At 34.2% G+C, this 14,959-nt stretch overlaps 1 protein-coding gene across 1 annotated transcript in view; it reads right to left on the bottom strand.

Moving 5' to 3' along the window:
• Positions 1 to 14,959, bottom strand: part of Htr2c (5-hydroxytryptamine receptor 2C) — a 123,652-nt gene that overhangs the window by 17,254 nt on the left and 91,439 nt on the right. Inside the window, exon 3 of the mRNA XM_050129085.1 lies at positions 6,048 to 6,248. Within this exon, the coding sequence (XP_049985042.1) occupies positions 6,048 to 6,248 (201 nt within the window). The remainder of the gene's footprint in view (positions 1 to 6,047; positions 6,249 to 14,959) is intronic.

The raw sequence follows: 14,959 nt of genomic DNA, 5'->3' as shown, positions 1-14,959 counted from the left end.
AGGGGCAGTCAGGGTTCCCTGCCCTGTGGAAAGTCCAAAGTCCTCCCCGCTCCATCTTGGTCTAGGAAAGTGGACATCCAAACTGGCTAGGCTCCCACAAAGCCAGAACATGAAGTAGGATCAAAACCCAGTGGCATTGTCCTTGGCTTCTCAGCAGCCCTTATTGTCCGCCATTTTTTATTTATGTATATGTGTCTGCATGAGCCTATATATGTACAACACATGCATACTGGAGCCTATGGAGACCAGAAGAGGGCATTGGATTCCCCTAGAAATGGAGTTATAGGTAGTTGTGAGCAGTCATGTGAGTGCTGGGAACTAAACCCAGGTCCCCTGTAAGAGAGTAAACTTCTCTGGTCACTGAGTAATCACTACCTCCAACAACTAATTCTTGAAGAAGTAATATATCAAAATCAGAATTTAAAAACCAATGAAAATAGAAATACAACATACAAAGAATTGAGTGAAGAAGAAAGTTTATATCTATTGGTGCCTACATATAAAACAAAATAATTTCATAGATGTTTTAGTTGTTAAAAAAGCTTGAAAATAGTATGTAATAGTTAAATATATTAGTGAAAAAATAGAAATTCTGAAAGTAAGTACACATTTACACTCAATGCATCTTTAACAAAAGTAAAAGAACATTTATCAGTGAAAGAAAAAAATGTGCTGAAAAAATTGGACGTCCACATGCAGAAGTATGAAACTAGCTATCTATTGTCATGTGAAAAATCAAATACAAATGGATCAAATAGTTAAATACTACACATGAAACTACATAAAGAAAACAGGAGAATGTTTTGGAATATTGGATTTAGGAAGTCTTTTGGAGCAGATGCTAAAGTATAAGAAACAAAAGTGGAAATATTTAAATGAGTTTATATCAAATTTTATTTTAAAAATCTACACAGCATAGAAAACAGTCAACAGAGTTATGAGAAAACTTAGAGAATTCAAGAAATGACTTTCAAACAGTACATCTGACAAGAAGTTAATAGCCAGAATGAACAAGGAATTCAAACAAGTCAGCAACATTAGAAACCCATAATTTAAAAAATTTCTTAAAGGAATTGAAAACAGTCAACCAGATATTTCAGAACCTACTCATCATCAATAATCATAAGGAAAATGCAAATAAAAGCATCAGTAAGAGAGAGTTAGGAGGTTTCTAAAGAAAAAGAAAAAAAGATAGCAAATGGTGATGAAGGGGTGGAAAATGGGAGCCCTTACATGTAGTTATTGCAAATGTAAATTGGTATAGTCATTAAGGAGAATAGTATTGAATTTCCTCAGGAAATTTAAATTAAATTAAAAATATGAAATAGCAATTTTATTACTGGGTATATTTCTTAATGAGAATAAATTAGTATATCAAAGAAACATTTGCATTTCCACATTCTTTGCAACACTGCTCATAATAGACAAGAAATGGAAACAACATATGCACATGGTCTGATGAGTAATTACAGAAGTTTAATGTCTGTTCATGATAGTACAATATAGGGAAGCGGTCTTGGTATTTGCAACACAATAGATGGAACTGAAGATCACTGTGCTTAATAAGATAATCCAAACACAGAAAGACAATGATATAAATCTCATTCAAATACTGAACTTAAAAATTGCTGATTGTATTAAACTTGAAAGTAAAGTGGAGAGAATAGGAGGAAGTATGAAAAAATAGTGATGCAGTCATTGATATGAGGAAGTATGAAAAAATAGTGATGCAGTCATTGATAGGAAAAATTAGATTCTTCTGTTGAAAATTCTCTGTTTAGGTCTAAGATAAAAAACACTGAGGACAGTTATTGTTGGAGAAGCTGTAGAATAAGGAAAAAACTCCTTTACTGCTGGTGGGAGTGCAAAGTTTTATGGCCACTTTGGAAGTCAATATGGCAGTTTCTTAGAGTAATGAAAGCGATATTTTGATAGAGGGAGAAATTATGGGGTTAGGGAGAAATCTCGTGCTACAGAAATTATCAAGAATCCACTAAGATGATCCTAGCTAAGATTGAACTGGCCTTCATCTGCAGATTGCTAAGTACTCTGTCATCATAGAACCTTGATCTAGTAACTGATGGTAGCAGATGCAGAGATCCAAAGCCAAGCACCAGGCTGAGCTTTGAGAGTCCAGTCAAAGTGAGGGAGGAGAGGTCATATGAGCAAGGGGGGGTCAAGATCATTATGGGGATACCTACAGAGACTGCTGAACCATGCTTGTGGGAACTCATGGACACTAGACCAACAGCTGGTGAGACTGCATGGGACCAAACACTAGGCCCTTTGCATTTAGGTGGCAGTTTTATAGCTTGGATTGTTTGAGGGGCCACTGACATTGGGACCAGGATCTATCCCTGGTGCATGAGCTGAATTTTTGGACCTCATTTCCTATGTTGGATGACATGCCTTAACTTAATGTGCTAGGCTTTGTTGATTCCCCATGCAAGGCCTTACCCATATGGAGGAGTGAAGGAGGCATAGCTTAGGGGGAGTTGAGGGGAGTGGAAGGTGTGGAGGGAGGGAGAAATGTGGTTAGTATATAAAATGAATAGAAAAATTAAAATAAAAAAGGCAAAAAATAAAAAAAATAATTAGAATCTTAATAGTTGATTTCTATGTCAAAAAGACAGAAACAGCAAATGAGGAGAGAGACAGAGACAGTGTCAGAGACAGAGGCAGCAAGACTCCAAGAGAGATAATGCATTCTGAAGAATAAATATAATAAACAATGAAGAAAAATCAAGAAATCCTCAGACACATATGAGACACCCTCAAATGTACATCTATGAATGCAAAATTGGTGTCCATAAAGAAGTAGGTACAAAAGTGTCAGAAAGAACATTTAAAGAAATCATGGCCAAATGCCTAACTAATTTGAACAGTACTAATTTTCTATATATCCAATAAACACCATGAACTCCAAGTAGAAGAAAGTTGAAAATGAGCACTGCAGAGATAGCTTAAGAAAATGTCAAATTTTAAAGGCCATGAACAAATCTCAAAAACAGAGCAAGAAGATTCCTTACACCAAAACTGACCACCAAAGAAAATAAAAAGGCAAAGTAAAAATCTCTTTGGACAATTAGCTAATAAAATATTAATTAAATTAAAAAGAATCCAATGATATAGCAATAAAGAATCTGTTACCAAATGGAATTTCCTTAAGCAATTCAAGATTAATTACTATTCAAAAACATATAACCTACTACACTAAGAGAATAAATGAGGAAATAAATCCAATAATCATCACACTAGGCACAGGTAAAACCATTTAAGGAAGTTTATGCCTACTATGAAAAGTCACAGCTAATATAGAATGAGAGGGAACTTCCTGAATCTGATAAAAGATGTTTTTAAAAACCCTGAACTAACACACAACATTTGTTTCTTTTGTTTTGCTCTGCTAGGGCCTTATATATGCCAGGCAACTTTTCTACCATTGAAGCTACACCCCAGCACACAAACATCACTCTTAATAATGAAATTCTAATATGTTTCTACTCTGAAAAGAAGGAAAAATGTCTTCCACATCCACTGCCACTGAACACTACTTTGCACATCCTGTCAAGATAATAAAAATTTAAGACAGGAAAGGAGCGAATGAATCTGTCATCATTTAAGTGACATTATGGAACGTATCTAGAAAATGGCAGTATCTCTTACCAATCTCTTAGAGATGACAAAGGAATTTAGCCAGATCTTTAGCCAGAGAATAAATATGTAAAATTTAGGTGCTTAGTTTTAAATACCACCAAAAAGCAATCAGAAATTGAAACCAACACTATTTACAATAGTGGCCAAAGAAATTAAATGCCCAGAGATGTGTCTACAAAAGACAGACATAAGACTGAAAACTGTAAAATTGTATTTAAACAAGTTAAGTAAATATTAAATATTTTTTGTACATATGGATATGTGTACGGATTGCAAATCATAATATTGTTTAGACGTTAGTGTTTACTTAATTGATTTATAGATTCAATACAACTTTGCCTTTTTTTTTTAAAAAAGATACTTTACTTTTGAGACTGATAAGCTAGTTTTAATTTTATGAAAATGAAAATATTTTTGAGTACTATGGATGTTTTTGATGACTACAGCTAAATGATTTATTCTATTGCTTATCTTTGCTTATCTATCAGACTTAATGCTTGAAACAATGATTACCAGACACACTCAATTTTCTAAAAATTGTATATAGCTAGATATTTTTTCAAAAAATAAATGTGTTGAGCTCAAGTGAGTTAATAAGACAGTTGATGTTTGTTTCATGCCAATGACACAATTTAAACTTTCATCAGAATATGGGAATTTTTAGTTTTTTAACACAAGAAATACGGCTGTGCTATGATTCATTATATGTTTAAGAGTATAGTATAATTTTGAAAATTGATCTATTCTTCATCTCAAAAATCACTGTTAGCTTTATTCTTGTTCCTCATAATCACAAAGGGTGTCTTGGTTAGATATTATACCTCATTGTAGATTTGTCTGTCTGTCGTTGGCGTTTTGTCTCTCTTTGAATGAAGTCAAATTATTGTATACATAAATGTATTATGTAATATTATCCAGTTGAATTAAATATCTGACCATAACATAGTAAACACTCTACAAAATTTTTTACCAAAATTTTATAAATATTGCTGCTGTATAATTTTTTGTTGTTGTTTGAGGAAAGGACCATTTTAAAAATTCAACTTTTGTTTAATGTTCTTAATATACTATACATGTTTGTGTTATTTTTCTAATTCTGACTTTCTTATCCTATTTAGATAATTTATAGTTAGTTTAATTTGACATATATTTGGTTATAGTTCTACATTTTACTATGTCTTATATTTTCTTACTTAATCTATCTTCCTTTTTATCTTTAATATCTCCTTTTACATTTTATATATCTATAATATCCCCTTTTTAAATCTGGAAATTAAGCATCTCTTTTACATTCTTTTGTTTCCCTTTAATGTACAAGTTATTTTTTCATCAAATCTTAATGTAAAATATCATTTTATCTTAAAAAGTCTTAATGATATCTATCAGCTTATATGCTTATTTACAAAAGGAAAAAAATGTGAACTGAACTTATAAGCACAACTTTGCATATGTAGATCCATATGATTCTGTGTGAGGCTTCATGTCTCATTATATAAAGGCATATTGCTGTGTACACACAGAATCATGTACAATAGCTACAACAAAACAATCTTAAAAGTGATATAAATTTATTTGCCCTACTAACTCAGACATAAAATGTTAGAAGATTAATGAAGAGTAAAAAATGTTCTTGATCTTAGTATAGTCTCCCTCTAAGTGTTTCAAAGAAATATGGATTAAAGAGAAATTATTTCATAAGACATAATATAATAATATAAGTTCAACTGTATGAGAGAAAGGAGAGAGGATTAGAAATGCTCTTACTTCCATTTAGTTAAAAGTCTTAACTTTAATATCAGAATGATCAAAACATTTATGGATATTTTAAGTATGTGAAATAACAAAATCATTTATTTCTCTTTAAATATTCTGAATATTTACAAATCCAACAGATGACGTTTTATGTTTAAACAGAACTCAAAAACTAATTAAAATTTATGAAAAATAGTAGATTGTTTAATAACAGCACAAATTTATAAATGTTTATTTCGTGACATTTAATTTCAATTGCTTTATTAAATTTTCAAAATCAGTAGGTCAATTAATTAGAAAATATCTTTGTTTTCATGTATTTCAATGTTATATTTTTAAAATTTAGGCTTTTCTTACAGCTTTGTAATCATCATAACATTTTGTATCTGTGTTGCAGAATTCTTTGATATATTAAAGTAAAATATAATTTAGTTGTAAAAATCAAAAGCTTATGTCTTCATATCCATATGTATTATGCTTTCATTATTTTTAACCTAAATATCAGATATGTAGGTCAAGAATAATTACTCGACTCCCGATCAAACGCAAAGTTACCAGTCGACGTCTGTAGGTTGTTCACAGTACATAATCCGAAGGTATTGAGCATAGCCGCTGCAATTCTATGGCCAGGTATTTACCTATTGATATTGCCCAAACGATGGCAATCTTCATGATGGCCTTAGTCCGCGAATTGAACCGGCTATGCTCAATAGGATTACGTATTGCTACATACCGGTCCAGCGATATGGCGCAGAGGTGCATGATGGACGCAGTTGAAAATAGCACATCTAGTGAGATCCAGACGGGGCACAAATATCTAGGTAATGGCCAGACATAATCTGAAAGAGAACAAAGAGAAGAGAGAAAAACCGTGTTATCCAAATTACACTCTCTATACTTCTCCACTTTAGTCGACTTATTGCTCCCTCTCCACGACATTTTAAAGATAGTGTAATTTCATTATTTTTCTAGTGATGATTATGATAGCAACATTTATAATTTTTATTACAGTATACTTTAAATAATATCCACGTCAATGTATGCAATCTCAAGTCACTTAGTACAAACATAACTTCCTTCTAGATTTGGACTAGTTCACCACTCCAGAAGAAAAATACTATTCATTAAGCAGTCAATAACCCATCCTTTCCTTCCAGACTCCTAGACAAATTCTAGGCTTTTTATCATTACAGATTTACATACGCTGGATACTTCATATAAATGGAATCATTTTTCATAGTGAGATTGTTGATAAATATATATTTGGAGGCTTATATGTGTTAATTTATTTATTATTATTATGTTTCTTTTAATAGCTGATGGTTACATGAGATTTTTCAGATGCTCATAATTTTTTAAAATTACCTTTATTGCGTGTTTATTGTTGCATGTATATAGTATTAAAAATAATTTTAATTTATTATTCCTGTATCGGGTAACTTTCCTAAGTTCTTTCATTGTGCTATATTTTTGTATGTAGTTTCCTCACGATTTTTCATGTATATGATCGCAAATATTTTTATTTCTTCTTTTTCAGTTTTTTTTGTGTTTCCTTTTCTTTTCTAATCTAGATTATTTAACTTGTCATAAAGTGATTATTCTTTGTATTTATTGATTCAATACAATGAATAATAAAGATTAATAAATAAATAAATAAATAATAAAGATTTATTTATTTTATGTGCTTGTGTACAACATGTGTTGTCGAAGGGCAGAAGAAGCCATTAGGTCCTCTGAAAATATGAGTTTCAGGTATTTGTTGAGTTGCCTGACATGAGTGCCAAAAACTGAAACGAGATCCTCTGAGAACATGTCAAGTACTATTAACTTTTGAACTATTTCTTCACCCCTAATTGTTAATCTTTCAATTCTGTAGAAACATGCCCACTTTTGGCTCTATTTTTAGTCAATTGTGTCACTTATTTTTTTCTTCTTTTCCTAGCTTCTCTCACTAAGATATCCAAATTTTCAAAGAAAAATTTGGATGTCTTAATTGGACATTTTCTTATTCTATTTTCCTGTCTTGGGTGGGGCTACTACTGATGTACTGAAAGTCTATGACCTAAAGCAAGTTGGGGAGGGAAGGGTTTATTTGGCTTATACTTCACATCACTGCTCATCATTGAAGGAAGCCATTACAGGAACTCAAACAGGGCAGGAATCTGAAGGCTAGAGCTGATGCAGAGGCCATGGAGGGGTGCTATTTGAGGGCTTGCTTTCCCTTGGCTTGTTCAGTCTGCTTTCTTAAAGATTCCAGGATAAGCAGCCCAAGGATGGCAGCACCATTCACCATGGGCTGGGTACTTTGCCTTTGATTACTAGTAGAGAAAATGCCTTATAGTCAGATCTTTTGGAGATACTTCCTTGTCAGCTGAGGCTCTTTCTTCTCTGATGAGTCTAGTTTGTGTAAAGTTGACTCAAAACCTGCCAGTAGATCACATTTATCATTTTACTAGTTGGGCTAATCTTGTGGGGGTTTTTTGTTTGTTTGTTTGTTTGTTTTTTCTCTAGTTACGTAAAAAATAAAGTTAAGTTAAATTATTGACATTCTGCTGTAGAATCACTCTAGTAAACTTTTTATTTCATTTGTTGTACTTCCTAACTCCCAAATTTGTGCTTGGTTCTTTTTTTTATAATTATAAGCTTTTAATTTTGTTTTCTATTTGTTGAAACATTGTTTTCTTTGTCTCCTTTAGTTCTTTGTTCACTATTTCCTTTAGCACTTTAAATAATTCAAAATTTCTACATGGGAAGTAGAAAAAGACAAGATCTCCTGAGTAAATTGGGAGCATGGGAGAATTTGAGGGAGGGTTGAAGTGGGGAGGGGAGAAGGAGGAAGGGGAGCAGAGAAAAATGCAGAGCTCAATAAAAATCAATAAAAAATAACAGTTCAAATTTTTTGATAATTCCATCCTTGGGCTTCCTTGTGGTCAATGTGTTTTCCCCCTTAAGTTGTCCACATTTTCTAATTACTTTTTATAATTTTTTTTTTTTTTTTTTTTTTTTTTTTTTTTTTTTGGTTCTTAGAGACAGGGTTTCTTTGTGTAGCCCTGGCTGGCCTGGAACTTGCTCTGTAGGCCTGGTTGACCTTCAACTCACAGAGATCCACCTGCCTCTGCTTCTCAAATTCTGGGATTAAAGGTATGAACCATCACTACCTGGAGTATGATTTTTAATTCTAATGGAACTTGTATATTTGGGGAGATTTTTAATTTTATGCTGAAGCACCTCGGTAAATCAGATTTTCCTCTCTCCCTGTAGGTTGATGCTATTTACTATGGTGAGCTTTGTTGGTTTATTTTGTTGTGCTTTGCATATTTAGAAAATCTTACTATTTTTCAAAGTCTGTTTTTATTATGGTGTATATTTACTATATTTATTTGAATTTACATAGTAGTATAACTTTAGGATTAAAAAAAAATTAAACCTAGTCCTGGTATATAGCCCAAGCTAATCTTAAATTCATGATTCTCCTGTCTGAACTTCCTGAGTTCTGGGAGTTATAAGCCACCACACCTGGCTCTCCCCTAGATTTTCACTAAAATATTAAAAAAACTCTCTGTAGACCACAAAATAAAATATTCCCTTAGTGCTTTCAACTTGACTCTGAGATTTCTCCTCAGTCCTTGGGGAGGTTGTTTAAAACTTTTCTTTGGCTTCTAATGTTCAGGAGCACCAGAATGTCATCTTAACTATCTTGGCAACTCTGAATTTCATATTTATACTTGTTATGCTTGACCTTCATGCATTTATAGCCTTATGACTTTCACCAATTTTTTTTAAAGATTTATTAATTATGTATACAGTGTTCTGTCTGTATGTATGCTTGCTGAACAGAAGAGGGCACCTGATCTCATTACAGATGGCTGTGAGCCACCATGTGGTTGCTGGGAATTGAACTCAGGACCTTTGGAAGAGCAGTCAGTGCTCTTAACCTCTGAGCCATCTCTCCAGCCCGACTTTCACCAAATTTAAGCACTTTTCAGTCCTTATTTTTCAAATAGAATGTTCTTTCTTTTACCCATTGAACTTCAAGTCATGTATGTGTCAGAGAATTCTAGCATTTCATTAGTTATTCCCTAGGATATATTGTTTTTTTCTGAGAACATTTTTTTTCCCATCTGCTGCTAACTTTAATGGATCTCTCTTCAAATGCACTGAGTAATTTTTTTGGTCATTTACCATATGCTATTATATCTATCCAAAAGATTTTAAATGTTTTTATGTATTTCATTTCAGCTTTAAAGTCTCTATATATATAGTTACGATTTGTGAAGTTTATGCTATCTTCACACATTTATTATTGTTGTTGTTATTATAATGATGATGCTCTAAATTTTAGTATCTATGTTTTCAAGATATGCTTTTGAAAATTTTATCTATGCACTTGCAGGAATGTTACTTTTCCCTGCTTTTTCAGAAAAAAATTTATTATTACCTAACCATTACCATTATGAATATTATATTGCTGAGATGTTCGATTTTATTCTATTGCTACAAAGAGTATTTGTTGCTTTGTTTTCTAGGCCATAATTAACTTAATTGGAAATAAGTCATTATTTCTATTTCTTGGGCTGCTGCTCAAATGTCATTTGAGTTCACTTATCATCCCATTTACTAGCAAGCATGACTTAAGAAGTTAGTGGAGTGGTAGAAGAGGTTTATGGCTTTTTAGAGAAGAATTTATTTATAGTCTCTTTATCACTATTCTATCTAGATACAAAGGTCTTTCTCTGCAAGGCCCATTCTCAGAGCACAGAGCAATTGTCATGATCCTAGACTCCAAGACTGGGCTTGCTGAATACCGTTAACAGGATGGGAAAAGTGTTGAGTCAGATCTCCGCAGAATCCCATGCAGTGGACACATCATCTGATCAACAGATTAGAGTGGGACTTACTAGCTCACCTGAAGAGTAACAAGCTGTGTCAAGTGCTTAAAAATTCTTTAACGTGTACAAGACCTGCCATTGGAAAACCTATAGCCCTATTAGTACCTAGAGAAAGGGAAGCAACTGTACCTCGCCCTCTAGTGGTGAAATAAATAGCAGACCGCCAAAAGAAAGTATACTTACTCGGAGAAAAAAAAAAAAAAAGCAAGGAGTCAGACAGACTCAGCAATGGTGCCTGTGTACAGAAACTTACAGAAATAGACTACGAGGCCTTGTCCAGTTATCTTTCTTTCACCTTTATATTTCCCTTATGTAATATATTTAATTTCAATTTTGTGAACCATGTTGTTCTGCCCTGTGCTCACTCTACTTTTGCCTTAATGTAAAGTAGGCTTTTCTAGAGAAAACAGGCTGGTCTGTGGTACAAACAAGTGTGTGGGATATCCCTGTGCCATCCTCCCAAATACTAAGATTGAGATTTGATTGTATTTCTTTACTTCTTTCTCTTTCTTTTCTCCCTTTATCTCAGACTACCTTTCCTCTTCCCTTCATCTTTATTTTTTCTACTTTCTACTTTCTTTTCTCTCTTCTATGCCTATTTTTCCCTTTCTTTCTTTCTTTCTTTCTTTTTTTTTTTTTTTTTGGTATTTTTGTTGTTGCTGTTGTTTTTCGAGACAGGATTTCACTTTAGCTTTTGGAGCCTGTCCTGGAACTCACGCTGTAGACCATGCTGGCCTCGAACTCATAGAGATCTGCCAGTCTCTGCCTCCCGAGTGCTGGGATTAAAGGCCTGTACCACTACTGCCTGGCTTATTTTTCCATCTCTATTCATAGTAACTAACGTTCTAGTGTATATTGTTCTATGCTTGTTTATTATTATTAACAAATTATTGGGTTCAAAATACATTTGTTTTTTGTTTATTTATTTTGTATATTTTTTTCAAAGGCTTCTTTGTTTATGTGTTTTATGTGTATGAGTGCTTTGTCTGTTTGTACATTTGCACATGAAAAGAGGGCTTCAAATATTTTTTATAGATGGTTGTAAGCCACCATGTGCTTGCTGGGAATTGTACTCAGGACCTCTAGAAGAGCAGAATAGCTAGTGCTCTTAGCCACTGAGCCATCTCTCTAGCCCCAGATCTTGATTTTAATTAGCTATAGTTACCTTTCTATTCTTATGGTTTTGCTGGAGTTTGAGTGCAGTAATTTGAGCATGTGAACTGAGGGTATAGCACTCCACTAGGGAGAAGCAATATTCTAATCCTTTTCTAATATACTTCCATATAGCACTATAAAGACTTCAACAGTAAGAATTAAGATAAACAAAATAATTCAACCAGTGGCCGAATCCTAGATGTGCTAGTTCCAGTGAAGACACTCGAGGAATCAAGACAACATGACTCCCTTGCTCAAAATTTAACAATCCCATAGAATCTGTAATCTGATCAAAGAACTAGAAGGAAGAATCAGACTGTGCATTGAAAAAGCACTCCCAAGGGTGAGACAGGCTTATAGGAGCTGGGAAAGAAACTCAGGGGTCTTGAAAGTTGACGCAGCAACCAGATCAGCCAGTTTTTCCTATCCTATATTACCACCCAGTTATCTCTCCCCTCTATATGTGTTTCTATTTTATTTAATGCCCAATATCTTTTTAAGCCAAGTTGGTACTGCTGTTCTTGTCATCAATTTCTCCCTCCTTACTCTTTCCTATTTCATCAGCTTTGCTCTTTTCCTTTTCCTCTCCCAAGTATCACAAATTTCACAAAGTCTCTGTGGTTTGGCATTTTGAGAAATGGAACTGTTGTACATTATCTGATACTATATCATTGCCTGCTACCCCTCAATCTACCTTTAGCTTAAACTCTCACCTAAATTTGCTTTTTACCTACAGTATTCCATACTATTTCCCTTCTCTATTGATTTTTTTATCAACTTAATACTATCAACTGGTCTTATTTTTCTTTTTTCTTCCTTGTAATTTTTAAAAAAATTATCATAGTTGATGGTTGTTTTTGTCCATCTGATGGACTTAGAATCACCAAAAACCAGATTTCTGTGCATGTCTCTTAGGGCTTGCTGATACTAGGTCAATTGAGGTAGGAAGACCTATCCAATCTGAGGGTAGTAGTACCGTTTCATGGCATTCATTGTTCTCTGCCTCCTGATTATGGACATACTATCTTTCTGCCACCATACTTTTCTGGACAGGATGGACTATATTCTCTGTAACTGCTAACCCAAGTCAACTCATTTTTTCCATTCAGAAGTTTTGATCATATATATTCTCACAGAGACAAGACAAGGAACTAATACACCATTCCCACTCACACCCACAGTAATACATTATTATATACAGTACTATCAACATGTCTTTACTCCAAGGATTGATACTTAAAAGATGATTTTTTTAGTTGATTATTACTCTTTTTTAAATATTTATTTATTTATTTGTTATGTATACAATAGTCTATCTGTGTGTATGCCTGCAGGCCAGAAGAGGGCCCCAGACCTTATTACAGATGGTTGTGAGCCACCATGTGGTTGCTGGGATTGAACTCAGGACCTTTGGAAGTGCAGGCAATGCTCTTAACCACTGAGCCATCTCTCCAGCCCCCTGGCTCTGTTTTTCAAGATAGGATTTTTCTGTGTAAAATCCTAGCTATCCTGATGTCCTGAATTTCATTCTGTAGACCAGGCTGGCCTAAAACTCAAGAGATTTGCCTGCCTCTGCCTCCAGGCACTACCTGGTTGTTCATCTCTTCTTAACCTCTTCCTCAAGGTCCCACAATGGTGGCTACTATGTTTGGGAGAAGTCAAAAAGCAGTTGCTGACCACTGAGATGCTCTACCCACCCTCCTGCATACTCACCATCCTTGATGTCAACCCCAGCTCCTACTGCTTATGGCTCAGGTGGCATCCATAGCCACAGGCATAGTGGTGGGCTCAGCTATGGGGCACATAGTGAGTAGTTGCTCCACAGGTACCTTTCCCAGCCTGTGGTCCAGCGGGCTCTCAAGTGTCTTGCCATACATGCCTAGCAGGTGGGGACCCTGCTCCTGAGATCAAGCAGTACCTGGACTGTTTGACCTTTCTATCCCTCTGTGAGAAGTTCAGTGAGGCCCTGAAACAGTATAATACAGCCAAGGTCTGGGCTCCCTGCTTGAGGAGTCCTAGGTTATGACCCTGTTCTTACCCCATCTAACCCCTCATTGACAGCTGGGACAGGGATTAAGGAGGGGACTTTTCATCCCACAGATTAACAAAAGACATAAATGGTCAATTAAAGAGTTTACTTTAAAACAATTCATCCATGGGTATAAATTTTTTTTTAAAATATTTATTTATTTATTATGCATACAATATTCTGTCTGTGTGCATGTCTGCTGGCCAGAAGAGGGCACCAGACCTNGTTGTGAGCCACCATGTGGTTGCTGGGAATTGAACTCAGGACCTTTGGAAGAGCAGGCAATGCTCTTAACCACTGAGCCATCTCTCCAGCCCCAGTTGATTATTACTCTATTTTCACAATGGGTTCACCTCTAAGTTGTGATTATTTTTTTCAGTAGGCATTCTATTCTTAGGGAAATCCTGAGATAAAGTCTAGTTTCTGAGCACCAGTCTAATAAAAACAAAAAATGTCATCCTAACTGTACTATAACCTTGTCCCTCTTCAATGTTGCCAAACCTCTACAAAAAAAAAAAAAAATAGTTGACTTATATGACTGGAGAGATGACTCAGTAGTTAAGCACACTGGGTGCTCTTCCAGAGGACATCAGTTCAATTCCTAACAAACCACATGGTGGCTCACGGCCATCTAAAATAAAAGATCCGATGTGGTCTCTGGCATGCAAGCATACAGGCAGAGAAATTACTCATATAAATAAAATAAATAAATAAGTCTTTTAAAAGCTAGTTGCCTTTAAAAGAAATAGTGTCTCCTGCAAAAAAATGTCAATTTCACAGTACTGGCCTCCAATGGCCTCCTTTAGATGAAATTCCAGACAAAAATTTCAAAAAAGTTATTACACATGTGTTAAGAAAATCACAGATGACATAAATAAATCTTTTAATGAATTCCAAGAAGATACAAGTAAATGCTTGTATTAAATAAGGAGGGTAGTATGGGCTATGAAAATGAAATTGAATAAAGTAAAATACAAAAGTAAAAAGCAAACTAAAATGCTGGAAATGAAAAATTAAGTAAAAATGAATTGGAAATTCTTTCTAATAGAATGGAGCACTGGAAAGGCAGAACATTGGGACATTACAATTTTAAACATATATTCATTGACAACAAGTGCACCCAATTTCATAAAAGAAATATTACTAGATAAAGTCATAGATTAACACCCAAACAATAATAGTAGATTATTCGAATACCCCAACTTCCTTCAAAATACAGATCATTGCAACAAAATATAAATAGGAATAACATAGTTAAATTTTATGGCATGTCAAATGGGCAAAGAGGTCATATACAGAACATTTTCATCCAAGTAATTCTGAAAAAGCCTTCCCAGAATCCCCCTGAAGCTTACTCCAGAATATAACATATAGCAGACACAGAAAACATTGTAACAAATACACAAAAGAAAAATAAGTTCTTGTTTTCTAACCTCTTATAATGAAATTAAGGTAGGAACAAGCATAAAGAGAACCT

The sequence above is a fragment of the Alexandromys fortis genome, unplaced genomic scaffold (assembly GCF_014885135.2).
Source record: "Alexandromys fortis isolate MF-2015 unplaced genomic scaffold, M_Fortis_MF-2015_v1.1 scaffold_247, whole genome shotgun sequence".
Classification (NCBI taxonomy): domain Eukaryota; kingdom Metazoa; phylum Chordata; class Mammalia; order Rodentia; family Cricetidae; genus Alexandromys; species Alexandromys fortis.
Note: the sequence above shows the minus strand (reverse complement) of the source record. Positions and strands in the feature narration are given on the sequence as shown.